The sequence below is a fragment of the Ornithodoros turicata genome, unplaced genomic scaffold (genome assembly GCF_037126465.1).
Source record: "Ornithodoros turicata isolate Travis unplaced genomic scaffold, ASM3712646v1 Chromosome67, whole genome shotgun sequence".
NCBI classification, from domain to species: Eukaryota; Metazoa; Arthropoda; class Arachnida; order Ixodida; family Argasidae; genus Ornithodoros; species Ornithodoros turicata.
In genome coordinates this window covers 459,836-487,292 of record NW_026999388.1, presented here as the reverse complement: position 1 = coordinate 487,292, position 27,457 = coordinate 459,836, and the positions used below count along the sequence as shown (strand labels likewise).

Here is a 27,457-nt window from a genome sequence, read left to right as displayed (position 1 = left end):
TTCAATTTGACAAAGGCCTCAGCGAAGTACAGAGCGTATTATCGCCGCAAATTCATAAAAAACAGCGCACAAAGGGTGTTTTTCTTCGCAATTTTGATTTCGAGGCGACATGTGCCGGTAACAAGTCTGCAGTCGCCGCACTGCCATTGCTGCCATCTTGTGGAACGCCGCACTGTACTGGTTTCACTCTGTTGCCTCAGACGCTTCGGTTGCTTGTTTATTGTGGTGAAGGTGTAAACCGCATGGAAGACTATGAAGTGAGCGACGGAGGGACTGAGCAGGAAGAAGAACTTTGCAAAGCTTGGCGGCAGCTTCTAGGCACCACAGACATTGTCCCCGACGCTGACACTGTTGTTTGTGGACTCTCGCATTATTGCAACGGAAGAAGCCACTGATAACTCTATTGTGCAGGATGTACTCAGCAACTCGCAAGGTGAGGACGTTAGCGATGGTGATGGGGAATTGTGGGACATCCCCGTCCCCATCGTGCGCGACGTGCTGAGGTGATATGTTGGATTGGACGAGCAGCACGACACGATGAAAACACTCTGGGAACTTGAACGTTGCGTAACGCCTATGCTGGTAGCCAATATGGCACAGAAGAAGGTCGGTCACAGACTACTTTTGCCGCAATAAATTGTTTCTCGATAAGTACTGCACGCTGCTGGTTTTCTCTCGCGCTGTATACATGGTGTTCCATTTTAACAAAATTTCGATATAACAAACTAAATCGCGTAATTTACAGACTTGGTTATACCGAGGTTTAACTTATTATGCATTAAAAAATTTTATGCAAGCAAAAACTAGTATTTGTTGGCAAGGAGGTCACAGAAGCAAAAATGTGAAGAAATGTTAATGAAATAATATTCTGCTCAGTCACTCTGTGCATCAGCAGATATTCGTGAAACATCAGAGTTGTAGCACTGGTTTGGGCACGCACTCTAGCTTTAAAGGGGTTGTGAATCCAAATCCAAATATTACACAAAATCATGTTTGAAATGTGGATTTATTGGTGCCAAATATCTCCTTCGAAACCCTTTCACGCTGCGCTCCCGCGCCACGCAGTTATGACGCTTTGAATATGGTGAGATTCTTTCACTCTTGGCTCGCCTCCTCCTCGCCCGATCTCGGTATGACGTAGTACCGAGCGCGCCACGGAAGTGCGTAGTTCCCGTTCTCATGACGACGCCCGTAAACAGGGCCGCGGCGAGCGCTGGGACGCGACGCGGCGAAGAGAAATGAGCGGAAGGGCTACGATGTACAGCCATAGAGCAACCGGTCAAGGCGTCACTTCCCGCCGACTTCATGGAGCTGCCCGGCACCGTTTGGCGCCACGGTCGGCGGGAGCCTAAAAAATTGGAGATTTTTAAAACTCTGTGGCATAAAAAATAATAGGAGGTGAGAGGTGGGACTTTGGCGTACAGACTCTGCCAGAGACATCTGTGTGGTTTCTCAACCCCTTTAAGCAGAATACGTTTCATGACCTCCGAACCAATAAGGACATGTTATGAAAGCAGCACAATTGCAAAGAAATAATAATAGTAAAAACAATTCGAGCATCCTCACTTTTCTGTCAGCTTTTCGTATCATACTGGGCTTTTCAGTCTTAAGTTTAAATGCAGCTTCACAAACTAAACCACTAAATTGTGTGGATTTTTAAGAATTAAGAATGAAACATTATTGACACATTTTTAATGTATACAGAGCGTATATGCAGCAAAAAGCTTTATAAAAAAAGCTTTAAGAAAATTATATAGCATTCGAAACCATAAGCCTTGGCAGTGCAATGAATAACTGATAGAACGGTGAGGAAACTTGCAAGCTTGTGGTCACAAACATGCATAATGAAACCCTGAGATTGAGGGGACACATTGAGGGGACTGTGTCGTTTTTGTGTCCGTTCAATATCAGGGTTGCATTGTGGATGTCATTCGCCACAAGTAAGCAGCATTGTTCCAAGTGTTTGCAGTTTTTGGTGGTTGCTTTTGTGTTCCTCTTTCTTCTGGCACTAGTATCATATAATGAACAAAGTAGGCACTCAATAATAGTCCTGACACACTAGTAACACACAGGCTGCCTCACAGTTTGTCAGGTGAGGCAATCTCATTAGAGTAAACCAACGCGCACATTCATACGTTCACATTGCTGCGTGCTTTCCCCCATTGAAATACACGATAATTTTATTTTATTTATTTATACTGTTAGTCCTAATGAACTGTTACAGGAGGAAAAAGCGATATAAGGGTGATAATAATAATGTTGCAACATGGCTGATTAGATTGGATATACAAGTCACAATAATAACGCTACACAGTCAGTCAGAAAGCCAACTGGCACAGTAGTGAAAATATCTACATCCTCTGTCATGATTACCGACTAGGGTGGGCATTCCGTAGATCAATGATATCCAAGAAAAAAGAGTACAGTATTTCAAAGTGTTCAAATGCTTAATATATGGTGGTATATACTTTGCAGCATCAATTTTATCTGCCCATGATATATGAGGAAGATAAAGTTTCATTTTGTAATTTTCCGTAATTTTCAGACGCATTCCCGCTGCAGTAGGTCCAACATGACCGATACAGAAGCATTGCTTCTGTAGTCTGATCACGGTACTTTGATACTCTCTCTGGTCACGAAACTCCGCCGGAAAGTTAGCCTAGCCTAGCCTGCCGAGCGGCGGTGCACGCATAAGCAGCAGGTGGTGACGGTCGCGTCTGGCGGATCATAGCCATATGTTCGCGCATGGGCTGAGCTGGCCGTTTTGGGTGGTTTTGAGCACAACAAACCAAATAATGTTGTTCAACGTTTTTGAATTTTGTTTTATTTTACACGTGCACGGGTGTGCAGCAAATAATAGATCTCTGAGCAGTATAATTGGCTGCGGACGGAGGAGAACTTTCAGCGAGAAATGGCTTTCACATACCGAAGTCCAAATGGGACTGATCACAAATTTGCAGCGGCGTTTTGTCACTTTAAAATGCTGTATTTAGGCAGTTATCTCATCGACACGCTTTACTGTAAGTGTTTCGATCGCGTTTGATGTCTGAAAAAATGAAGACTCCACCTGCGCTACAGCAATGAACCCAATCATCATTTATTGCAGATTTACTATTTTAGGTATCAGAACTCCACAATACTGCTATTCAGTGTTGCAGATTTGAATCCACGGATTTGATTTAAATCCGGATTTAAATCCACCGGAGGGCTGGAGGATTTGATCTGCGATTTTATTTGCGCAAAAAAATATGGGCAGGATTTGGATTTGGATTCAATCCCATATTCCAGGTATGATTTGGATTTGGATTCAATCGCATTTTCCACGAATGATTTGGATTTGGATTGAATCGCCCTTTTTTCAGCGGATTTGCGTGTGGATTTCGCCAAGCTCCCTCACAAGATGCATGGATTTGAAATTGAGCTAAGCGCCGTTTCGCATTCTACGCAAATTAATGTGACCTTGTCTGAAATCTGCACACGCACTAGCGGCGTCCTCTCTCCAGAGCGACAGGAGTAGCCGTTTTGTTCCAGTCACTTCCCCTCAACGCACCGAGGGAACACCAGGTGCAGTTCTTTGAACGCAGTTAACGTTATTCTGTCGATTGGATGGCACCTTTCCCGTGGACCTCTAGCTGAGTCTTCAAGCACGACCAGTTTCAAGCTTGCCAAATTATGTCGCCAAATTCTTGGTCTTCGCCATCATATTGAACGCGTATAGGTACACGCATTCACGTCAAAACAAAGTAAAAACGAACAATAAATATATCACACCGCATCATTTCGTGATTTCGGGAAGGCAAGCCTTTCCTACTCCCACGGACAATCATGGCAAGATGTGCCACTCTTCCTCGCATACCTCTTTTTTTTTTCCTTGATTACAACAGTCTCAACTGCGCGAGGAAAATTTTTACAAAGCCCTGAAACGTCAGCATTAAAATAGACCCATGGGCTACATGTTTAGCATAAGTATTCGTAACATGTCCCACGATTTATTAACGATCCGTTTAATTGTAACCCCCAGGGTATAGTAACCAACGACCTGTTTTCTTTTGAGTACTGATGGTAGAAATCGACGCAGGTGTGTGTTTTTGGGCGTAGCTGAGCCTAGGCCCACGATAGGAATTCCTTCACTCAGTTGTTCGCCCGGTGCTAAATGACGAGGAGGTTCCTGACCCAAAATCCGCTTTTGGGAAGGTGTACCATACCTACCAACTCCACACTGTTCATGCCCCGTGAAGCCCGAGTCAACACCAACACGATACGTGATGATGGAGATGGGGGTTGTGCACCGCCCCTCCCAGAGTGAGCCAGTCATCTACGATTCAATACACTTTTATCAATATCACTTTTTCTATTTTGGTGTAACACAAGTATTTAAGGGCACTTAACGAATTACGCGTTGGCAATGCAACAGAAAGTGCGGCTGATTTTCGATAAAGTTTTACTATTTTCTTTCTGGATACCTTCAGCTCAACTCCCATCATTCATTCATTACATGTATTTTCGTTGGGCTTCCCTTTGCGCCCCTCTTCCACTGGCATTGCGCAATTCCACGCGGCGGAGTGGCCAGCTATCGGCTACGCGCCGGCGAGGAGAGCCGTCTGAGCCAACGGGGAATTAAATGACGGAGGACGAGTTTTTTTTTTTTCGTGAGGAGGAATCTAATGCTATCACACTGCAAGCCGACGCAGCTCTGGGCTCGGGCAATGCTCGGGACTGCCTAGCTCTGGGGGAAGTACTCATGCCCTCCAAAACGCGGCCGGTGTTAGCTTCCAGGTAATCGTATGGCGGCTGGTCGCGTGTCAAATACAACATCCACATTCAACGATCCCAACGATCCGAAATGGCTGCGCGTCTTCAACCTCTAAGAGGGAGCACGCTCAGCATGCCCGTTACCCGCACGGGGCGTGCGACCGCTAGCGGTGACACAGTGAGGTCACCTTCTGTCCAGTCTTGGGTAGTTCCATTTTAAATCGACAAGGGTGGGAAATTGACAATTTTTAACTTCCATGAAAAAAATATATGTTAGATAGCATCTCAATTGATGACAAACGCAACAATTTCGAGCTCCATCCGATGAACCGTGTCCGATATGGAGAGGCGGAAGGTTGCGGCGGCAAATGTTGGTTCGGATTTTTTCCCAACTTTGACCTCATAGCAACGCGCTTCTTGTTTTACCACATCCTTTAAATTTGGCCGATAAAAACTATGGGTTCAAGACAGCACGCGGAAAAAGTCCTGTGACTCCTACTTTAAAGGGGCGCTACAAAAAAATTCCCGAACACAGCGCTTCCGGCAAAAAATATACGATTTCGAACTTTTATTGTTCATGAGCAGGTAAACGCATGCCCTTGAAGGTAGATTCATTAGAACCGCTAACTCATTCTCTATCGAATGGTATAGATATCATTTATATAGCTCCTGTGGTAGGGCGAGCAGACGGCTGTAGAAGCAACTCGCCAAATTGCTCCCTCCCAATCGCACCCCCCCCCCAAAACAAAACGTCAGTTTATACATTGAATTTCCCTCTCCCCCACTACGCGCTCCGACAAAGAAACCGCCCCCCCTCCCCCCAAACCGAGCGTCTGGATCCGCCCCTGACACAGGCTGATACGTGGTGACTGATAGCGTCCTCAATAAACTTGCTCCGGAATTGCCCCGAAACCACAGTGGTGCGTGGCGCTCTACACTGGCGGTGCCCTGGGCGGAGGCATTATCGAACATGAAACTGCACTGCACTGGTGGATCTGATGGACACTAGCGTGCGCCACCTAGAGATCTGTGCTCGTTGTGGCTCATAGGCGCGACCCGTAGCGAGAGGCACCTGGCGAGCGGCACCGATCGAATGCCATGCTGACGATGACTGTCTGCTGCTACTTGCCCAGCTACACCTGGCTACTTGCTGCTTCTGCCTTCCTCCGTGCTTCCGGCAATCGCGATGCTTCTTGGGATTGCACTCTGGCACTCGGCCGATTTTCTTGGTGTGGGTTCGGGGCAACTCAGTGCTGCACTGAACGGGTGCACTCCTTTAATCGAGGACGTTCAGTGCGCACCAGTGCAGTTTATTGAGGATGGCTAGCCGCACCAGGTCGCACCGGGGCGCACCGATGCAGCTTATCGAGGACGCTATGATAGTCTGGTACACGCCGAGCAGGCGTAACCGAAAATGTCTTTCTAAACTCAAAAATTTATGTCCTAAAATATGAATAAAATTTCGGCCAGCGGATGGATAGGTTGGCCCTTTATATCCTCGTCAATCAGACGAAATTTATTGCTCTTTGTGCCACGTCACGCTGTTATTTAAGCGTTGTTTAGTGAATACGTGCAGTATTAGTAATTTGTAGACACGGTTATAGGTCTAATAATGCTACTGCACGAATTTTGGCTCCCGGATTTGTCAAAAGATTCGATAAATCCGGATTTAAAAGCGGATTTGATTTAGGTCCGGTAAAACAAATCCGGATTTAAAAGGATTTGATGTAACGAGTCAAAATTAAATCCGGACTTGATTTGGATTTGATTTACTACCTTCAGAAAAAATGCGGATTTGATTTAAATCCGATTTGAGCGGCCAAATCCGCAACACTGCTGCTATTGCAACGTGTTTCCCACACCATGGAGGCTTTAATTAACTACATTTTATGATTGTATTATACATTTTATGATTCGCGAAACAACAGTGATCACAATCAGCGGCACTGGCAATGAGGACTTTATATCACAGAACATCAATGGCCATGAGTGACTGGGCTTTACATAATCAATTATGCATGATAATCGGCAAAAACAATGTTCCAGGGCAACTCATGAAATGACCAAATGCCTTACGGCCTTGGATGGCCAGACTTATTTGGACTCTTTACCGACAGTGGTGAATTTTTCCTGCCACCTGCAACAGGGCGTGATCTGGGTGTAGAGAGGTTAAGCTTCTTATTTTTTTGTTTTTTTTTTTTTGCGGGCAAAGAAGTGCAGCCGACATCTAAAAAAAATTAAGCTCTTCAGTTGTTTTCTGGATTTAGTGCGCACTGCATCCAACGCTAGGACCCAGACATATATATATGTGAGGTACATGTGACACCTTGAAGGTTGCACAGACCTGTGCCAACTTCTTCAGCAGTACTGCTTCTATTGTGTGTCAGCTTGCGCTTTATTCGGTCAAGTTCTGCTTTTATGCACACATGTGAATCAGTCCGACAGGAACTGTTGCAAGCTTTACTGCAGGCTAGAAAAGATAAATTAATGAATGCGTGTTATTATGGCCTCTTGTTGGCTGCATTGCAGTCATATGTTACAACAGAGAAGTTCCAAAGGGCTTCTATGAATAGTAACGCACATTCTACTCTGATGCGCCTAGCTGTCTGTCTTGAACGCAGAGTTCTCCTGTTCCAACGTCAATGAGAGGCGCCGAGCTTCTACCACCACTACTCATCCGTTTTCTTTGCGAGAACGGTTTCGCTGCTGGCAGCCTCGTCGTTGCACGACATTTAGGGTTTGGGGTTCTCTAGTATTGCGGACACCCGTCAAAAATTCGTGGCACGGTTTCAGGACGCAGCTTTGACCTGTCGCGAGGCATGGTGACCTTCTCTTTGCTTTCGGCGTCATTCAGAGCTTCACGTGTCACGAGGAATTCGTCCGCTCTGACAATGTCAAAGTTCTCGCACACACGTGTCCACTTTGACTCAAAGCTGAAACGCGCGTTCTCTTTCTGAGGTATCGAACGCTTCCACTTGTCTCGCTTTATGGCATCATTATCATATCCCAAGCGACACGCCGGGATACAACACGTCTGCGGCATGCATAGATTAGCCGAAATCTATTCACAGTCTAAGGATGCACGTGGATTTCAGGAAGAAGCGTCTACACTAATCAAAACGCAGGCAAAAGAAGAGGCATTTACCCGTATCAGCTGGCGTTTTCCCTAGGCAAACCTGACCTATTGTTCTCCGGCGGAGTTTCGTGACCAGAGAGAGTGTCAATGGACCGTGGTCTGATATTATAAACCTTGCAGCTAATTTTTGAATTTGTTTTACAGAGTTAGTCTAGCAAATGTTACACATTTGGAGTGAATCATAAAAACAGAAGACTGGGTTTATCCAACCCCAAACTTCGCTAACTGGTAGCTATTTGTCTCAAATTTTGTTGGAATTTTTTGTGAGCGCTATGGTCCTGTAGATTGTAGAAAAAGAATTAAAAATCAAGCAAAATGTCACTCTGTGCATTTTCTATGGCCTATCTCACTCAAAAGCCGCCATTTTCTCCTGTATGCCCCTCATTTTCATTTCACCACGCACAGGTGGCACCACTGTACAGAAGCAGAGGATTTGTGCATAACGTCAGAATCATGGTCAGAATAAGCATGTCACATTGTTGTAGGCAGCGCCGCCTGTGTGAGGTGATGTGAATGTAAAGCAGACACAAGGAAGAATGGCGGTGTTTGCATGAGATAGGTCATTGAAAATGCACGGCGCGAGATTTTGTTTGATTTTTAATTTCTTTCTGCATGATCATAGTCCCTACAAAAGAAACTTGAGACAAATGGCTATTCAATGGTCTTCAAAGTTGGGGGTAGGCTAAACCCCGTCTTATTTTTATGATGTGATCGAAATGTGTAATGTTTGCTAGACTAACCCTGTATTTAGGCCTTAGTTTTGCGGTATAGGGATCTCAAAGGATGCTGCCATATTGTAGTGTTGCTCGTATCAGAGTATAGTGTTCCGCTAATTTAGTATCCTTTGAATAAAGTACCAACTTGGGCCTGTTTGTCACATAAAATAATACTAGAAGTGTGCAAATATTGAAATTTTTGAATACGAATCGAATATAAATAACTGTAAAATTGTTCTTCGAATATCGAATCGAATCCTATCGAATATCATATTGTAGGATGAGGGCTTCTAAGAGTTAATTAAGTTAATTAAACCGTGTAAAGAAGCATAGTCACAGTTGTGTTTGGTTGATCCTTAGAAAAATATTCCAAGTGTAATAATGAATATGTATTAATGTATTTGCTTAGTGTAGGGCATACATGCTTATATGCACATGCACAGTAAAATTATTTTTACAATGAATTAATGTGCTGTTCTCACGAGGCAAGCTGAAAACCATAAAAAAAAAAAATCTTGCACTTGAAAAACCTTTAGTGAACACTGAACACCTGTGTTGGCATTGTAAATTTTGGTGAACTAGACAGAGTGGAAGTAAAGGGCAACGTTCAGAATACAGGATAGTTTACTGGTGAGCACATCTCAGAAGGAAAATGGAGGTGGCAAGTGCTCTCTTCTTGCACTGAAAATGCCTTCCACATCTGCTATGTAGTCGAGTAAAACTGTCATGTAAAACTGTGCATACAACTGTCACGCGTGAGACCATTGTTTCTGATGGTAATGCATACTTTGGAACAGCCACATTCATTAGCGCAGTAACCCGCAATCCTCGATAATTTTGTATGACTGCGTTCGTCACATGTGATTGTTTTTGCGACATTCGTGTTCAGCGCTTCTTCCATTTCACGTCAAAAACCTGCGCGCGGACCTCCAAACGTTGTCGCGCCGATGCCGACGCGCGCGAGTTGCGAGCATTTTTGCTCCGTGCATGTCGGGCTTAAGGTTGTGCGTCTTGCTATCATCTGCGACAACAGTTAGTGCAGTTTCAAATGATTTTGCAGCGTTATTGTCGTCCTAGATGGCACTTTTTAACATACGCAACCGCATGGTGCCGGAGTTGGAGAAACTATGCTGAAATATTGTCCCACCCCACCCCTTGATTATCGCAGTCATTGCACGCGATCATGATTTATATGTCACTGACAACCACAAATCGCATTTGAGACAGAGATTATGGTTTTGCGTGAAACATGGCACGGTGAACAGCAGCGTTCAGATCAATGCCAACAAAATTTCGATATTTAACTAGAATTTCACCGAACTGTACGCCTCATACAATTGTTTAGAGTTCTTTGGCAATCCACTAGAGCCGCAACTGTGCTGACGATGCATGTAGCGTACCGTGGTTTCGCGTTTGGCTAGGTTGGACTTTAAAATAGCGACTGCACACAACTGTGCACTAACTTTGGTTTCGATTACTGAACATGTAGCGACGCATTCGCAGATGAGGGCACCTGGGAAGCTCCGCGCGTTGCATTGCGGCTATTCTACTATACATGTTCGTCTCTGTTAGCACAGCTTACAAATTCCAGCACGCAGCCCACAACAGCTTTCTAATAAGCTGCATGATACTGTATAAGTGGTTAAATTCGCGGTCTCAATAATTCGCGAATTTGTGAGAAGCCAGGATAAGGCCATTATTCGCGGAATTTGAAATTCGCGGTACCGCGCTGCGTCCACCCTGCATCTTAGGGGCCATCCACCTTGAACTTCCTGGAAGAAGCTAATAAAAGGTATCACAACTGGGTAACTTGTTCAATTTGTCTTCCATTTGAGCACTTCTCACTGAAAGAGCTACGATTAGGGGTCCTACTCGGCTTGTATCTGTGCCATTGCCGAATTGCACTGTCTCCCGTCATTCTTGTCATCGCATCGAGCAGGTGCGATTGGCACTCGATCATGATGCGACAATTTTTACAAAGGTCTATACGCGTGGCAGAGTGCATACACGCTTGCTGGATGATCCGGGCTTACAGGGAACTGGAATCACGGGACACCTACATCCGCACGGGATTCGTATGTGAAGGCTGGACTACTGTCTCTGAACTGAACACTTTGCGAGGCAATGTAGTGTAATACTGCAAGAAACCCCAGTTGCCCCAGCGTCCTGGGTCAAATTTCTTACATATAGTATTTCGTTTACGTATTTTTCTGTCATTGGTTCGAATATTTTGCGGGACTTTAAATTCGCGAAAAAAAGGGTATTCGCGAATTTCCCGAAAAATAGGTCCTCGCAAAAATTACTACTTATATATACGGTACAAAAAAAAAAAAGAAATATTCCCAACTTTTACAAATATTAGAAAACTTTGAATATCAAATTTTCGAATACAAATATGAATCGAATATCGCATATATTAGATTCGTATTCGAAACTTCGAATATTCGCACACCTCTAAATAATATCGTTAAAACAGTGCTAAAAACAGTCTTTTGCTCTGATGAGCTACACGAGCTAGAAACGTGTTTTTTTAGTGGCGCTGCGTTATGTATGGTGTGTAGGGTGTCGGCTCATTAAACCTTTGTTGAAAGCGCAATGTGCCAGTCCTGTGTAGTCCTTATTGTTTTTAACACAGTCTTAGTCTCCTTTGTACCCAATTTTAACTTTATCCTTGTCATCCAAAGTCTTCATTCTTCTTTGTTACAGATTCCATCAATATCAGGTATTTCAAGCTGGCAATCCACTTCAGTGCCTGTCTTTGAATGCAGTATTCATGAACCAATGGAGTCTCCTATGCAGGAAGACTGATGTTTTGCAATTAATTGTCATACCCTAGTCTGAGCACCATTTTGTAATATCATCTATACTTTTGGAGAGGAACTATGATTATTCTTTACAGTACAGCATACAATCAACAATCTGCAAATAGCCTAATGGTGACAGCCCTGGGGAATGCATGAACAGTCAGTCTGCGAGCTGATATTCCTAAGCTGCACATACTGTGTTCACTTTGTTAGGTACGATGAAATCAACTGAACAATGTTTGTGTTTGTGACTGTTCAGACAAGCTTACTACAATACAATACTACAATACTTACCCTTTTCCTGTGCAGGCTCTGGTTTTGTCTCAGCTGCAGAGGCAAATCCAGGAACAGAAGACTTGACAGCCACAAAGCCAGGCTTGGTGGCAGCAGGTTGGCTTCCAAAATTGAAAGCCATGGGAGCAGTAGTCTTCCCAAAACTGAATACAGGTGCTGTTGGCACCGTTGTTGAACTGATAAAGGCAGAGCCTGTTGGCACAAAAAGACAAGCACTGGTACCCATTTGTTACAGGGGAGAAGTTCCCAAGTATCTGATACCCGAGTCACTATGCCTGACGCGTTGCACATCTAACGTACGTGTTCTCCTGAGTGCCTACATAATGGAACCATTGCCTTTCTTGTCTGCATACAGTGTGTATTTTCACAGCTGTGTCCCATATTGTCGGCAAATACTTGACAAATATTATTTACGATAAAGCAGTACAGCTTCCGGAAGGGACTGCCTACAACTATGAAACTTTAGAAACTGTACATTACATGGAATACAATGGCTAAGAGAGGACAAGTACAGGGTTATTCTTGCAAACGTTACACATTTCGATCGCACTGTAAAAATAGAAGACTAGATTTGACCCATGCGAAACTCTGCAGACTGATAGCCATTTATCTCAAGTTTCATTCTAATTTTTTGTAAGCGCTATTGTCATGTAGGCAGAAAATTAAAAATAAATCAAGATCTCGCTCCATGCGTTTTCAATGGCCTATCCCTCACAAACACCGCCAGTTTTTCTTGTGTCTGGTTCACGTTCACATCACTTCACACAGGTAGCGCTGTCTACAACAATGTGACATGCCGATTCTGACGTTATGCACTAATCCTCTTGTTGCAGTCTTGTTCTCTATGCTGATGCCACCTGTGTGTGATGCAATGGAAATGAAGCGCACACAGCAGAAAATGGCGGCTTTTCAGTGAGATAGGCCATAGAAAATGCATAGAGTGAAATCTTGCTCGATTTTTAATTTTTCTTCTACAGGACCATAATGCTCAGAAAAAATTCCAACAAAACTTCAGACAAATGGCTACCAGTCTGCAAAGTTTGGTGCTCGATAAACCCCGTCTTCTATTTTTACGATGCGATCAAAATGTGTAACGTTTGCGAGACTAGCCCTGTAGATGTAGTTTCCTTAGATTTGTCCAAAGCATTCGATAGGGTGTTGCATTATCAGTTACTATGTAAATTATCTACACTAAATATTCATGATAATATACTAAATTGTATCAATGCACATTTATATAGATAATAGGATGCAACAAGTATGCACTGGTGGTATCCTGTCTACTCCCCTCCAAGTCATGTCAGAGGTGCCCCAGGATTCTGCCCTGGGGCACTTACTTTTTTATATATATATCAATGGCACGGTCTCGAACATTTAACCTGGAGTTGTAACGCATCTCTTTGCAGAGGACTGTTTACTATACACAGCAGTGGACACCGATGCCCACAATAAGATTTGTCTTCAGCAGAGCCTAGATAACATAATATTCTGATATACAGCTAATGGCAAGAAACTTAGTCCTCAGAAAACCATTTATTCATCGAAGGAAAAATTCACAACACTTTAATTATGCACTTGAAGGAGCGGGATTAAAACGACCTTGTTTTCAGACCATTCATAGAACTACCACATCAATGTGATAGGTAGCATTACGTACGAAACCCTAGGCTACCTGCGAAGGAACCTTAAACAAGCTTCACCCCGTTTAAGCTAGCCACCTATCAAACCTATGTCTGTTCTGCTATCATATTATTCAACAAATATTCGATACAATTCTCAACAGCAATACTGATGGCAATTGATGTTCTGAGGCTGGGACACATAGAAAGGACAAACACATACACAGCTTCAAGTGCCTAAGAAATTAATGATGAAAGGAGGAAGTCACTGAAAAGGTTAGCCGGCTGTAGGACTCGAACCCACATCTTCTGGATTACCGGTCCAGGGCTCTACCAATTGAGCTAAGCTAACACGCCTCTCCAGTGACTTCCAAGGGTGCGTCATCTGAGCTTAGCTGAATCGGTAAGAGCTCTGGACCGGTAATCCAGAAGATGTGGGTTCGAGTCCTACAGCTGGCTAACCTTTTCAGTGACTTCCTTCTTTCATCAGCAATACTGAGTTTGTCTCAAATTCACTAGTCACACGCACATTCAATAACATAGTAGAACTCACAAAAAATGCTTTACCAAACGGCTTTGTCGGTGCATCTGTACGGGTAGGGGTGGGCTTTGTGACCGTCATCGTGAGTGCAGGAGCTTCTGGAGGCGTTATGGGTGTAATGGTTAGACCAGAAGGAATAACAGGAGTTGAAGCTTTCTCTGTGGGTGGCATTGACACTTGGATCACCTTGGTAATAGGCTGCATGGCAAACAGAGGTCATAAACACCACGTTACATAAATAATCCTCGAGCAATGTTCGCTTTATCAGCAGGCAGCTTCAAGAAAACTCACGTTTATGCTCTCAATACGGTACAATAGGGTTCAAATTTTTCTGATTAATCTATATATAATCAAAATTTTGACCACAAATTGAGTATATTATCGATATTTGATTTGTATTCAAAAATTTGACATCCAAACTACTTCTATTATTATACCGGCTTACTACCAACTAGCTGCTACTGGCACCATTACTATCGTGACTACCATTCCAGCTGTTACACTTTGTGCATTGAATTTGTATGCGGCGGTAACATGTACAACAGCTAGAAAGCGACACTCATCGGCTGAAATTTTTATTTATTTTATTTATTCATAGGCTTACAAGTAAGCCTAAGTAGGGTGGGATACATACACTTAAGGTAAACACACAAGGTCAACAAAAAGTGATAACAGAAGACATTAATTCAGAACTGTCGCTATCAGTTTACAGAAACTCTCAACCGTAGGACTATTCATTATCGCCTGTGGTAGCTCATTCCATTCCAGGACAGTCCGCGGGAAGAAAAAAAATTTAAAACAATCACTTTTCGCGCTGAAAGGTTTAAAACGTAAACTGCGTGACTGCCTAGTTTCTCGGCCAGAGAAAGGCTGCAGGTAAAGTCTGCTGTCGATTTTAAACTTGTTGTGAATCATTTCGTGAAGGAACCTGAGCCGCTGCATTTTGCTGCGGGAACTAAGCAACTCAAGCCCTGCCCTATCGTAAAGCTTAGAGACTGAATCCAGCTTTCTGTATTTGTTAAAAACGAAGCGCAAGGCTTTCCTTTGCACTCCTTCTAATTTATCAATATTGGATGCGGTAAAAGGGTCCCAAATAATGCTCGCATAATCGAGAGCAGAAGTACATATATCTTGTATGCCTTCAATTTTGTGGCGGTGGACACTTGATGAAGATGACGACGCAAATAGTATAATTTACCCATTGCCTTTCTCACGACAGTATCAATATGCTGATTCCATCTCAAATCATTGCACAACGTCACTCTGAGATATCTACAGGAATCAACACATGATAGAACACATCCATCTATGCAATACTGAAAGGACAATGGTATTCTTTTCCTCGTGACATGCATGTATGTGCATTTTTGAAAATTGAGAGTCATTTGCCATGTTAAGCACCAATCATTAATCCTACGAAGACATTCATTAAGCTGAATCTGATCTAAGACAGAATTTACCTCGGTGAAAATTATGCAATCGTCAGCAAAAAGGCGTATTTTTACGGGAATGTTCTCAGTGATATCGTTTAGATAAATTAAAAACAACAGGGGCCCTAGAACCGAGCCCTGAGGCACGCCAGATTCCACATAAGCCAAGTTAGAGCTGCTCTCACCGATCTGTACCAACTGCTGTCTGTCAGCAAGGTAGTCCTTAAGCCACGCGGTCAGATTTGAGTTACCCATTATAGCTTGTAGTTTTAACAATAGCTTATCATGAGGTACCTTGTCGAACGCCTTCGACAAATCCAAGAAAATTATGTCAGACTGCCCCCGTGAATTAATTGTTGCTGCATGATTGTGAACTGTTTCTAATAACTGGGTTGTAGTAGAAACACCTTGGCGGAAACCATGTTGTGTTGGTGTGAAAAAATTGTTTTCTTCAAGAGATGTCACCAGGTGTTTATAGATACAGTGTTCTAAAATTTTACCACACGTAGGTAACAGAGACATCTCCAGACTTTGGGACAGGCACAATTTTTGCTTGCTTCCACTGTCTCGGTACCTTCGTTGTCTCAACTGACTTCCTAAAAATGATGTCAAGATAGAAACTACACCACCCTGCGTAGCGCAAGAGAAATTGATTTGGGATGCCATCTAGTCCATACGCCTTTTTGCCATTTATGCTAAGCAAGGAGTTGAAAATCCTTTCTCGTGATAAAACAATGTCAGGAACGTAACAAAGGTCATGTGCCGGAAAGGTTGGCCGACCACCGTCATCACGTGTGAATACGGAACAAAAGTACTCATTCATATTGTTGCACATTTTGACTTTATCAGTGACAATACAATCATCTATCGACAACTTACTGATGGTGTTGTGCGTAGGAGAGAGGAACCTCCAAAATTTTTTTGAATCAGACTCAAGGAATTGGTCAGGAGTCACACTAAAATATGTAAACCTAGCTTTTCGAATCTTTTCCCTCATTGTCTTCCGAACCTGCTGTAACAGTTGACCATTAACCCCCGTCTATGCATCCTTTCAGCTTTTCGTTTCAAATGTATAATTTCCCTAGTGATCCACGGACTAAATTTACGTTCCCTTTTCCTTCGTACTGGTACAAAAGTTTGTATAGCATGGTTCACAGTGTTTACAAAAAAAGACCATAAATCATCAACATTTGCCGCTTCACACTCATTCAGAGTCATCAATCCAAATAGCTTCAATTCTAGAAAATCGAGAATTCCAGCATTATCCGCTTTAACAAAGTCGAGATAGTGCTTTATAGGTGGAGTATTAATGACATGAAAAAGAGAAAGATGGACAACAACCAATTTGTGGTCTGATATGCCGTCTAAGACCTTACAATCATACTCGCTTGATAAGATACTGTCGGACACAAAAACAAGATCAAGGATAGAGGAAACGTTTCCTTGACACCTCGTGAATTCTTTTACTATCTGAGTTAAATTGCCGTTAAAAGACATATCGGTAATCAACATACTATGTTGATCACTTTCAGATACCGGAACAAGGTTATGCCAGTCAACATCGGGAACATTAAAGTTGCCGGCAACGATTACTTGATACCTCGAAGCAAGCGATGCAATATGTGAACATACAGTTTCCGTGTATGGTAAAGAGCTATTGGGTGGCCTGTATACAGCACCTACTATCACCGACGGGGAGCAAGAGGCTCCGATACCTTAAGTGTGACGGGGAGCAAGAGGTTATCTTCACCCAAACTGATTCGGTGTGAGGAAGGTCAGGGAGTCTGTCATAGTTTATATTGTTACGTAGCACAACTGCAACTCCACCTCCTTTCCCCTCTCTGTCACGTCGCAGTATTGTGTAACCTTGCGGAATTATTTCATGATCTCCAATATCTGCCCTTAACGAGGTTTCAGTGATAACTAACACATGCGGGTCAAATACAAGAAGTGTGTTTTCAATTTCAGTCACCTTATTTACCATACTTCTGGCATTGAGATTAACGATTCGAAACTTTTCCGGCATTTGTTGAGATTGTCATACACTTGAGTGTTGTCCCAAATTAGCTAGGGAATGACGCAGCGTGACCTGGTGCCGTTTATTGTTCCACTCATCCCAGACGTAAACCTCGCCATTTATTCTTAACTTGTCAAAGATAAGGGACACACGATCCCCTGCTTCCCGATTTGCACGAGCGCTATCCCACAAACATTTTCGCTTCCGACGTATTTTACTTGAGTAGTCTTCACTAATGGACAGGTTCGACCCTTTCAGTTTCTTACAGCTTTTTAATATCTGTAGTTTGTCCCGAAAATCAAGAAGTCTCATAATTACTGGGCGGGCTCTATCAGACTTGTACCTATGCGGTGAATTCTCTCTATGTTCGTGATATTGAGACCAAGCTTATTCTCTAGGAGTTCTGATGTCACTCTTTGAAGCAGCGTTGAATTATCTTCTGCCTGCTCCTCAGAAAAGCCATAAATAACGAGGTTGTTCCGTCTCCCCCTATTCTCGAGGTCTTCTACTTTCCGCTCTAGCGGCGACACATATGCTTCTAACTTGGTGACTTGCTGCTTAACATTTTCCAGTAGCATGAGTGATGCCTGGACGTTCTCAAATTTACCCTCAATTGTTGTCAGCCTTTCTGACAGTTCCCCGATATTAGTTTGAAGGTTCTGTTGGGCCTCTTTTAGTTCAGCCATGCCAGTTTCCATTGATCTCCTATTCTCAAGTAACTGTGACAATATGTCATCTAATGTAGGTCCTGGGTTTTGTTCAATGTCTCCCGACAGCAGCAATAACAACTCATTGAGGGAATTAGCACAATCCTGTAGCATGGAAGATAGACACTGTGGGCTTGGCGTAGATATAACAAAATGACTGTACTTCGTACATGGGAGGTAGTCGTAATTACTGACCTGTAAAATCAAGGCAAACAAGTGAGGCATTTCGCCGTCACTAACTGAAACCAAAATTGGAAGAAGAAAAAAAGGGAAAAGCACTTTCCCCAGTGCGGGACGTCCAGCCATCTGTGGTGATGGAATAACATTCGGTGCCACCGTTGAAATGACTCTTCAGTTCATATTTTACTCACCCTACTTCCTCTTTGAACAAGTTCAGGATTACGGATCGGAAAAATGTTGTTCTGCTTGGGACAATGTACTCGGTGTGCCATACCGCCGAATTCATGAACGAGCCTCGACTCCAACGAGTGGGGGAAAGTACCCACCGCGGGTACCCTTGGCAGGTATTCCACAGCCAAGGCGAATAAAGCTCTCCTCTAGTCCCCAGCCGTATTTCGGGTCCCCTCGAAAATGTTCATTTTCATGCTTAAAACACACTTATGGGACGAAAAATAAATGTTATTCTTTACTTTATTTCGACCAACATGCATTACTAATACAAACACAAAGGACTGCAAGTGTTTGAAGAAGAGTGCAGGTGTTTCGAACAGGGAAACAGACCGATAGGTTTCTTATTTATCTGGTCTGGCAATTACAACCACAATGGGAGCAGCTAGCTTAATGGCATGGTTACCTCGTATGTGTTTACAGGAAAGGAGTTTGCAATGCAACTTTTTAAGGGCAGCCTCAAAGACGTCAATGTTGCAACTTTCAGATGCATAGCTGTATATCTGATCCTAATTTTAATCTTGCAGCCACTGAACTCCAGCATCCCGTAGCGGTCCTTACATGAGGGAGGTCGACGTCGTCGGGCTTCTTCAGGCAACTTCCGGAGCAATATTAATGTCACGCAGTTTTCGTAACTGCAAACATGCTGTGTACCTGTCTCTCGCATAAACGTACCTATATGACGCAATAAAATACTTAACGTGACAAAAACAGCCAAGAATTCAAACAAGCACAAACCGAACAACAGCAAATGAGAGAAACGCGAGTTTCGCGAACGGCTTGAAGTGAAAATCCATTTGGACTTGCTTACAGAATGAGGGACGCTAATTGGGGAGACGGAACTGAGCAAAACCGAGCGATTTTTCCTTCTTCAGAATTTGGGTGATAACATTGTGCACATTTACAGTAGGCGATATACATCTATCAAGTAGCTATGCGTGGCGTATTACAGAGAAAGCATAGTGTTCTGTACCTGTCTGCTGCAGTCCCAGATGGAATCACACCTATATGGCTTTATGAGCAACGATAAAGGTAGGAAGGGACATAGTCGCTGGTCATGTCTCCTGTCTATGTTGGTATCTGGCTTTCTCTTCTACTGCCCAAGAGTTGGAGATAGCGAATTTGGGGAACCAAACAACAACTACATTCTGACTATGGCTGGAGACACAGTACATGCTGCACAGCGGCGCATTATCGCTATGATTTCACGTGCCATGCGCCTCACCTCATTTTGAGTGTGTGTGCCTGTTTAAGAATAGTGGAACACAAAACAAATAAATAAAAAATAAAATGATGAAACGAAGCGGTCTTCTTGCTTGACACATACACTCCCGCGTACACGTAATAACGGAATGACGATGGAATGGGAAGTTCACGGAATGTGTGAAGGTTTTCAAGTGCACTGGAAAATGAGTGAACACGAAGTAATCTTGTACGGTTTTTGCACTAATGAAAGGCATCAATGATTGATATGAGGAGGTTGAAGAGGTTGAAAAAAATAAGCCCACTTCGCATATGTAACCATAGGTCAGAATGGAAAAACAACAGGCGCCTGCGACAGATTTGTATCTGTTCCCGCGGACAGCTTCTGCTTTCAACAATGCATTTTGGAACAATGCACAGGGTGACCTCTTCTATTTCATACATATTTCTTATATTATTAACTAATACCAATCGTTTGTTTTTCTTTTTCTTTTTTTGCCTTGAACCACCAGCAAAACTGTCTATATTGTGGTGAGATACAGTTGTACAAACAAGTCAGGGTTGGACTTATCGCCACTCTGGAGTGTCGTTGTTCCAAGTCACCTCTGTGAAGTTTCACTCACTTCGTGTGGATGGAAAAAGTGACCGCCACAAACGACAGCATAAATCTTGATTTTGTTAGAGGATGCCTTTCCATCTAGTTCAGGTACATGCAGGCCACAGCATCAGTCGGCCTCCCATTCCTGTCGCGTAAGCTCTACCAGAAATGTGAGAACAAAGTTGGGGAAAACCTTCAATCAGCGACATTAGACGCCATGAACAGAGCCGCGGCCGAAGAAGTTGAGCTTGCCAAACAACGGAAGGAGCCCGACGGCTTTTGGAACATCCCAGTGATGGATGGAGCAAGCGATCTTTCGGCCATGGGTAAAAATGCGAATAGCGGGGTGGCTGTCATTGTTGGTCGTTACACGCGCAAGATTCTCTCCATCGGAGTACGCAACAAGTTCTGTACAACTTGTCGACGCGCTGAGTCGGAGCATAAGGAGCCTCTACCCCACTCAATTTCTTGGATGAAGCTGTGGGGTTGGTCTCACACAAATCCTGTAGCTAGACTCAGAAAAACTCCATAATGAGCAACACGCAAGCAAGATAAACCGTCGTCTCATATGCTTTAACAACATGATGATGATGATGATGGTGATGATTCGTGTTCTAATAGCGCAGCGGTAACTACGACCATAATACGCCAAGACCATGATAAAAAGCATTAACAGTTTAAGAGAAAATGATCTAGCGATTAATTAAAGGGTATAAGGATTCGGTTAAAACTAACGCGTTACCAATCAAATGGTATAAAAGAAAGCTGTTAAACTAGAATGCATTTAAAAGACCAATATTTTGGAAGAACCTGTTCATATGGTACGAAAGCTTCATCCCCTAAGGGTAAAAGGGAAGGATGGAGAGGTAAATGGTACGTGTAAAACTTGTGGAAATGACGATGTCGGTGGGTTTCATACAATGGACATGTGATGAGAAAGTGAAGGACGGAACTGTATACGCCACACCGTGTGCAGAACGGGGGATCCTCCCTACGGAGGAGGTGACCGTGCGTCAAATGGGTGTGGCCAATCCGGAGCCTGGCGGAAACAACTTCGTGGAGGCAATTGCTAAAAACAGGCGTTGGTTTCCCTATGGCTGGTTTAACTAGTTGGAGTTTGTTTTCATGATGTGTATCCCAATGCTGCTGCCACTTGCTGTTTATGCTTCTGAGAAGTGCTGGGCGGAGGTCATGGGAGGGTACATCAAAATGGTGTCAGCGAGTTCGTTTCCGGGTATACCAACATGACTGGGTACCCAGCAGAAGGTTAAAGAAAGGCCCTTTTTCGTCACTCTACTGGCAAGGCCCTGCGCACAAGCAGATTTTTTGACATCCCCATGTTGCCTATTGCTTTCAGACAACTTAGAGAATCCGTGTAGATGACTGATGACTTGATATGATATTGTAAGATGTAGTCCAATGCAGTTATGATACCATATACCTCAGCACTAAAAATGGAGAGTACGTGAAGTAGACGATTTGAAGGTGTACATCCGTCGGTTATCATTGCGCATGATACGGCAGTGTCTGTTTTTGAGCCATCTGTATAAAAAGCATTGTGTTTGCCAAGACTTTCCTTTAGGGACTCCAACTCCTGCAAGGTATAATTAAAACTTCGTCAAGGTATAATTAAAACGTGGAGGAGACTGCCATGGTGGAATACATGAGGTAGCCTGTACTACCGTGGAATCGCAATGACGGAAGTTATAAACCTCACATCCTTGAAGGACCCTAATGCATAATGGAGGGACAACGGTGTGCTTATTAACAAATAGCTGTTTGTAGCATGTGTCTTCGACACAGGGGATGGCTGGGTTATGGGCGTATCCTTTTACCCTAAAAAAGTATTGAACGGACAGGTAAAACCGCCTCCTTTCTAGCGACCATTCGTTACTTTCAACATAAAGGCTTTCTACTGGTGATGTGCGGAAAGCTCCAAGTGTCAGACGCAAGCCTAAATGGTGCACTGGATCAAGGACCTTAAGCACGGATTGCCGGGCTGAACCATAAACAACACACCCATAATCAAGTTTGGACTGTATTGTTGAGGTATAAGCTCTGTAAAGGGTCTGACAGTCCGCACCCCATGATCAATGGGACAAAATTTTTAAGAGGTTCATGGATTTCGTGCATTTGACTTTTAAGTGTTTGATGCGGGCAAGAAATGTAAGCTTCGTGTCAAAGATGACTCCCAGGAACTTGTGTTAGTCTTTTACCTGGAGGTCACACCCATTTAGCTTAAGTGAGAGCGGGGGAAATAATCCTCGTACCCTCGAAAAAAGAACACAGATAGTTTTCTCAGTTGAGAAACTGAACCCATTTTGATTCGCCCATCTACTCAGCTTGTTTATGGCGACCTGCAGCTGCCTCTCACACACTGTCAAATTCGTCAAGGAGCAACACATTTGGATGTCGTCTACGTATAAAGAATATGTTATGGAAGGAGGAATAACTTGTGTGACATTTTCACAATGAACAGGGTGACACTGAGAACGGACCCCTGTGGGACATTTTCTTGGATGAACGAACGAGAGAGAAGTTCGCCAAGCCGGACTCTAAATGTTCTTTTCTGCAAAAAGTCAGCAATACATCTCAAAAGACAACCACGTATTCCAAGGGAATAAAGACCTCGCAGGATACCATACCGCCACGTGGTATCGTACGCTTTTTCAAGATCAAAGAAAACTGATGTACAGTGACGCTTTCCGACAAAAGCTTCCCGAATGGTTATTTCCAAACGAATGAGATGATCGGCTGTTGAGCATCCCATTCGAAACCCACACTGAAATTGCGACAAGCAGCCATTCTCCTCCAGATAGTGTACAAGACAGTTGTTAACAATTCGCTCAAATGTCTTTCCAATGCAGCTCGTGAGGGCAATCGGCCTCTAACTACTTGGCGTTGAGGAATCCTTTCCAGGATCGGGATGATGGTAGCAGTCTTCCAAGCAGATGGCATTGTGTTCCTGGACCAAACTTTGTTAAAGAACTCGAGTAGAGAGATTTTAGACTGTTCTGATAAGTGTTGTAGCATTGAGTAAGTTACCCTGTCTGGTCCTGGGGATGTGACGTTTCGAAATGATAAAGATCTGAGAAGCTCCACCATTGTAAACGGCTGGTTATACAAAAGCTCTTCACCACCATTCATTGGAATTACTCATTTCTCTGCATTGGCTTTTATTGTTTTGAATTCTCTGGAATAATGTGATGAGCTTGAGACATTTTCAAAATGTTCTCCGAGAGCATTGGCTTGTTCTTCTAGGCTGTTATTTGATTGGCCATTAATACGTAAAAGAGGGATGCAGTAACCGATATGCTGTCCCTTGATCTTTCGGATCCTATCCCAAACAATTTTGGATGGGGCATGACCGGTTAAAGATGACACAAAACCGCGCCAAGATGACCGCTTTGCTTGTTTGCGTGTCCATTTTGCTTTGGCCCTCGCTTTCTTAAAAAGCAGGAGGTTATTTGCGGTTGGATATCTTCGCAATATCCCCCAAGCACGGTTTTGAAGTTTGCGTGTATCCTCACATTCGGCCTTCCACCAAGGCTTTGGGCGCTTGGGCAGGCGGCCAGAAGACTGTGGAATGCTTTCAGTTGCTGCTTGTATGATGACATTTGTGATGAGGTCGTTAGCATCCTCAACTGCTACATGATTCAATGGGATCAAAGTAAGGTCGCACTTCTCAGTAAAAGAACTCCAGTCAGCGTCCTGGAGTCTCCATCTGGGAGGACGTATTGTAAGTGTGTTAACTCCTGAAAGATATTTCAAGATCACTGGGAAGTGGTCGCTTCCAAGAGGGTTTGCCACAACTCTCCATTCTACATCCTGCAAAAGTGATGGGCTGCAGAAGGACAGGTCCAAAGCAGAAGCTGGTGATCCTGTGTTTAAGAGGCAAATCATGGATGATGAGAGAATTGCTTCGAGCATCTGCCCCCTGCAGTCAACCCTTTCGCTGCCCCAAAGAGGATTATGGGCATTAAAATTACCCAAAAGGAGAAAAGGCTGTGGCAATTGGCTGCATAAATTTTCTATGTCTGTTTGCGTGATGGTTGCTGCTGGTGGCAAGTAAACTGAGCAGACTGTCACCATTTTATCAAGGAAGATCTGCACAGCCACAGCCTCCAATTCTGTGACTAACTGTACTTGTTTGGTTGGAAAGCATGTTCGTGTAACGATGGCTACACCGCCGGATGCACGAGCTGCGTCAGTTCCATCTTTTCTGAAAATGTTACGTCTGCGAAGAGGGCTCGGAGTGTTTGCGTTTAGATAAGTCTCCTGCAGACAGAAACATGCCGCGTTGTAGCGGTCAAAAATATCGTTCACGTTATCTAGATTTGACAGTATTCCACGGCAGTTCCACTGAACAAAACTTTCCATCATAATCAATGAAATAAGGATGACGAGCACAGTACAAAGAAGGAGGGAGACGTGGAAAACTTTGCCTAGTAACTTGGGAAACAGGAATTGCATTTAAGGGGCTTGAACTCTTCGCAGTTGTTGTTTCGGCTGTTCATTTGCTTTTGCGCCCCTTCCCCTGCCCTTCTCTCTCTTTTCTTTCCCTGGCATATCAGGAAGGCTTGATGATGATTTCTGTGACATCCTGTCATCATCCTCAACCTCCATGTTTTGGGGTCCTTTCTGGGAGGGGGCTTTTAGAGTCCCATCCCAAACAGACGGTATACTGCCAGCCGTACGAACGGCCGTGGGTGTGTTTTTCTGGCCAGTTGAACGGCTGGCCTTCGTAACAGCAGGAGGCACCTGAGTGTCTCCAGCCTCCTGTTGGGGAGTGTAGGGTGGGAACTCAGGGACCTGCGAGCAGGTTTGAGTTTCCACAGATTTCCTTGGTGGCGCCATTCCCCTGCGCACCACTTCGGAGAAAGATCCTTTCATTTGAAATTCGTATTGTGTCTTTGCAGCTCTGTAAGGAATGTTTTGTATGGTTTTTATCTTTATGATTTCTTTTTCTTCTTTCCAGTGTGGGCACGATCGAGAGTACAGTTGGCACAACGGTACTCATTGCTGCAAGTCTCTGGTGAATGGTCTTTGCCAGAGCACTTTGGGCAGGTGGAGTGTCTGCGGCAGACAAGCGAACTGTGCCCAAAATGCTGGCACTTGAAACAACGTCTTGGATTTGGAATGTATGGTCTGACATTGCAAATGAGGTAACCAGCCTTTATATTAGAAGGTAACGCATGTAGTTGAAAAGAAAGAATAATGCGCTCGGTTGGGATTTCCTTACCATACCTCCTCATGATGATCCATTTTGCAGAGACCACGCCCTGCTCACTCAGTCCATCTTCAATCTCAGATTCTGCGCATCCGAGGAGTTCATCTTCTGGTATCACACCTTTGGTTATGTTCAGTGAGCGGTGTACGTTACCGATGTTTGACAGTGTCTGCAGTGCCATGCTTTGATGTTTGTTCTGTACTTGGACCTGGGTCTCCCCAGCATTCAGTTTTCTTGCATTGTAAGGTTTACCAATTACTTTTTCGAGTTCCTTCGCCACAACAAAAGGAGAAATTTTTGCAAGTGGCTTTCCCTCTTCCTTAGACTGAATTATTAGGAACTTGGGAACTTCGGAAACCAGGGGTCTGGAGACAAATTAAGGCGGTGCATCAGAGCCGGCACTTCGTCGTCTACAATCGAGGGATGGCGCAGCGAGCGAAATGGTTCGCGCAGACACCGCTTCACAACATTTTGGCGCTTGCTTGGAAATACGGTACCGCTGATGTAACGTCTTCCTTTTGTGTTATTTTTGTTTTCTCTTGGCGCGCGACGGGTCAAGCGAAATCTTGTGCAAACATATGACCGCTCGTGCTCACCCATGCCAAGTCCAACACTGTAAACACGCATATCGCGCTCATCCAGACGGAACAATTAGTGGCGCGGCTTTTGAATGCGCACAGGCTGTCCAGCTGTCTCCTGAACTTCTTCGTCGATCTGTTGCTGTTCTGTGCTGTGTTGTTCTCGGGCGAAGGGTTAGTCACCAGTCGTTTCGTGTGATTTCTGCAATGCTTTCGCATATAATAAATGAAATTCCTCGTAACACACAAAAAAAGCTAGGTTGGACACGACGCGGTTGAAACACGTTGGTGTCGGCATGTTATAGCCTACCGACATTACGCGGAAATTGCGAAACGAAGCCGCAACCTGTTTTTGTTATTTTCTGTCACCCTGGGCTTACAAATTTCAGACCACGTTGTGGTGGTGCAAAACGCTTCATTTACTTGCACAGTCAGCGGAAATGAAATAAAACTGCAAAGAGGCTGCATAACGTTTCCCATATCCTTGGACATCAGTGGAGAAGGAGGAAAAATGTAAAAGAGAAGAAGAAAAGGGAAGAAAAGCAGGGTAGAGGAGAAAAATGTGTCTGCCTGGACCATACAGCTGATTGGAACGTAAAGTGCGAATGGAGGTTTCCAGTTTGGTCGTCTCTATAATTCGGGTCTGTTGTGCTCATCCTGGTCGTCACTAACCGCGGCCCCAGACTTCGCCCAAGCACAGATCAGCACGCCGCGAACTGGGTCTCTGGTGTCCCATTCGTCTGGAAGTGACCTTCAGCTCGTGGTTCTGTCAGTCTGGATCTCGGAGTGAGAGCATTTCATAACAAATTGTCATTGTGAGTGTCATCTTGCCTATCCGCGCAGGAACTTCCAGAAATCCTCTCTAGCTTTCTTTTTCGTCCTCGTCCTGGCTGCCGACATCACGACCTTGTCTCGATTAGCAAAAACCGCACGGCACACTGATTACAATTGTTCTGGCCTGGCGTACGTCCTTCTGTAATCGGGAACTCTAATTCGCATGCTTCGAGGACAGCGAGGGTCAACAAGCTCTAGCAGGAGGTAGTCGTTATAAATTCGCGCAAGGTACGTACACCACCCTTTTCTCGTTCCGCAAGGCGTCGTCCAGTACCTACAACGAAGAGGCAGTACTGCCGGTTAGTTATACGTAACCTCTCCAAAAGTGCACTTCCACAGACCGCACTTCCTCAGTTCCGGTACGTGACTCTGTCCTGTACGCTTGCTACCGTCCGCCAGTTGGTCCTGATATTTCGCGAATGTTCCGGTCACTATACAAGGCATGTTCAGCGCAGCACAGAACTGAGCATGGGCTCAATATCGGGCTCCACTAGAGAGGACTCCCAAAACTACAGCGATGTTCACGTCCATATGATCTTGTCCGATGCTTGGTGGACGCTCAGTGTCAGCCACACCTAAAGTCTGTACAT

General features: G+C 44.1%; 1 protein-coding gene across 2 annotated transcripts in view; it reads right to left on the bottom strand.

Annotated features, from left to right (window-relative positions):
- LOC135374488 (nuclear pore complex protein Nup214-like) overlaps positions 1 to 27,457 on the bottom strand; it is a 197,480-nt gene that overhangs the window by 64,029 nt on the left and 105,994 nt on the right. For both annotated transcript variants that reach the window (XM_064607449.1, XM_064607450.1), the window contains exons 23-24: positions 13,889 to 14,060; positions 11,703 to 11,894 (exon numbers count right to left, since the gene is read on the bottom strand). In XM_064607449.1, coding sequence (XP_064463519.1) covers positions 11,703 to 11,894; positions 13,889 to 14,060 — 364 coding nt within the window. The remainder of the gene's footprint in view (positions 1 to 11,702; positions 11,895 to 13,888; positions 14,061 to 27,457) is intronic.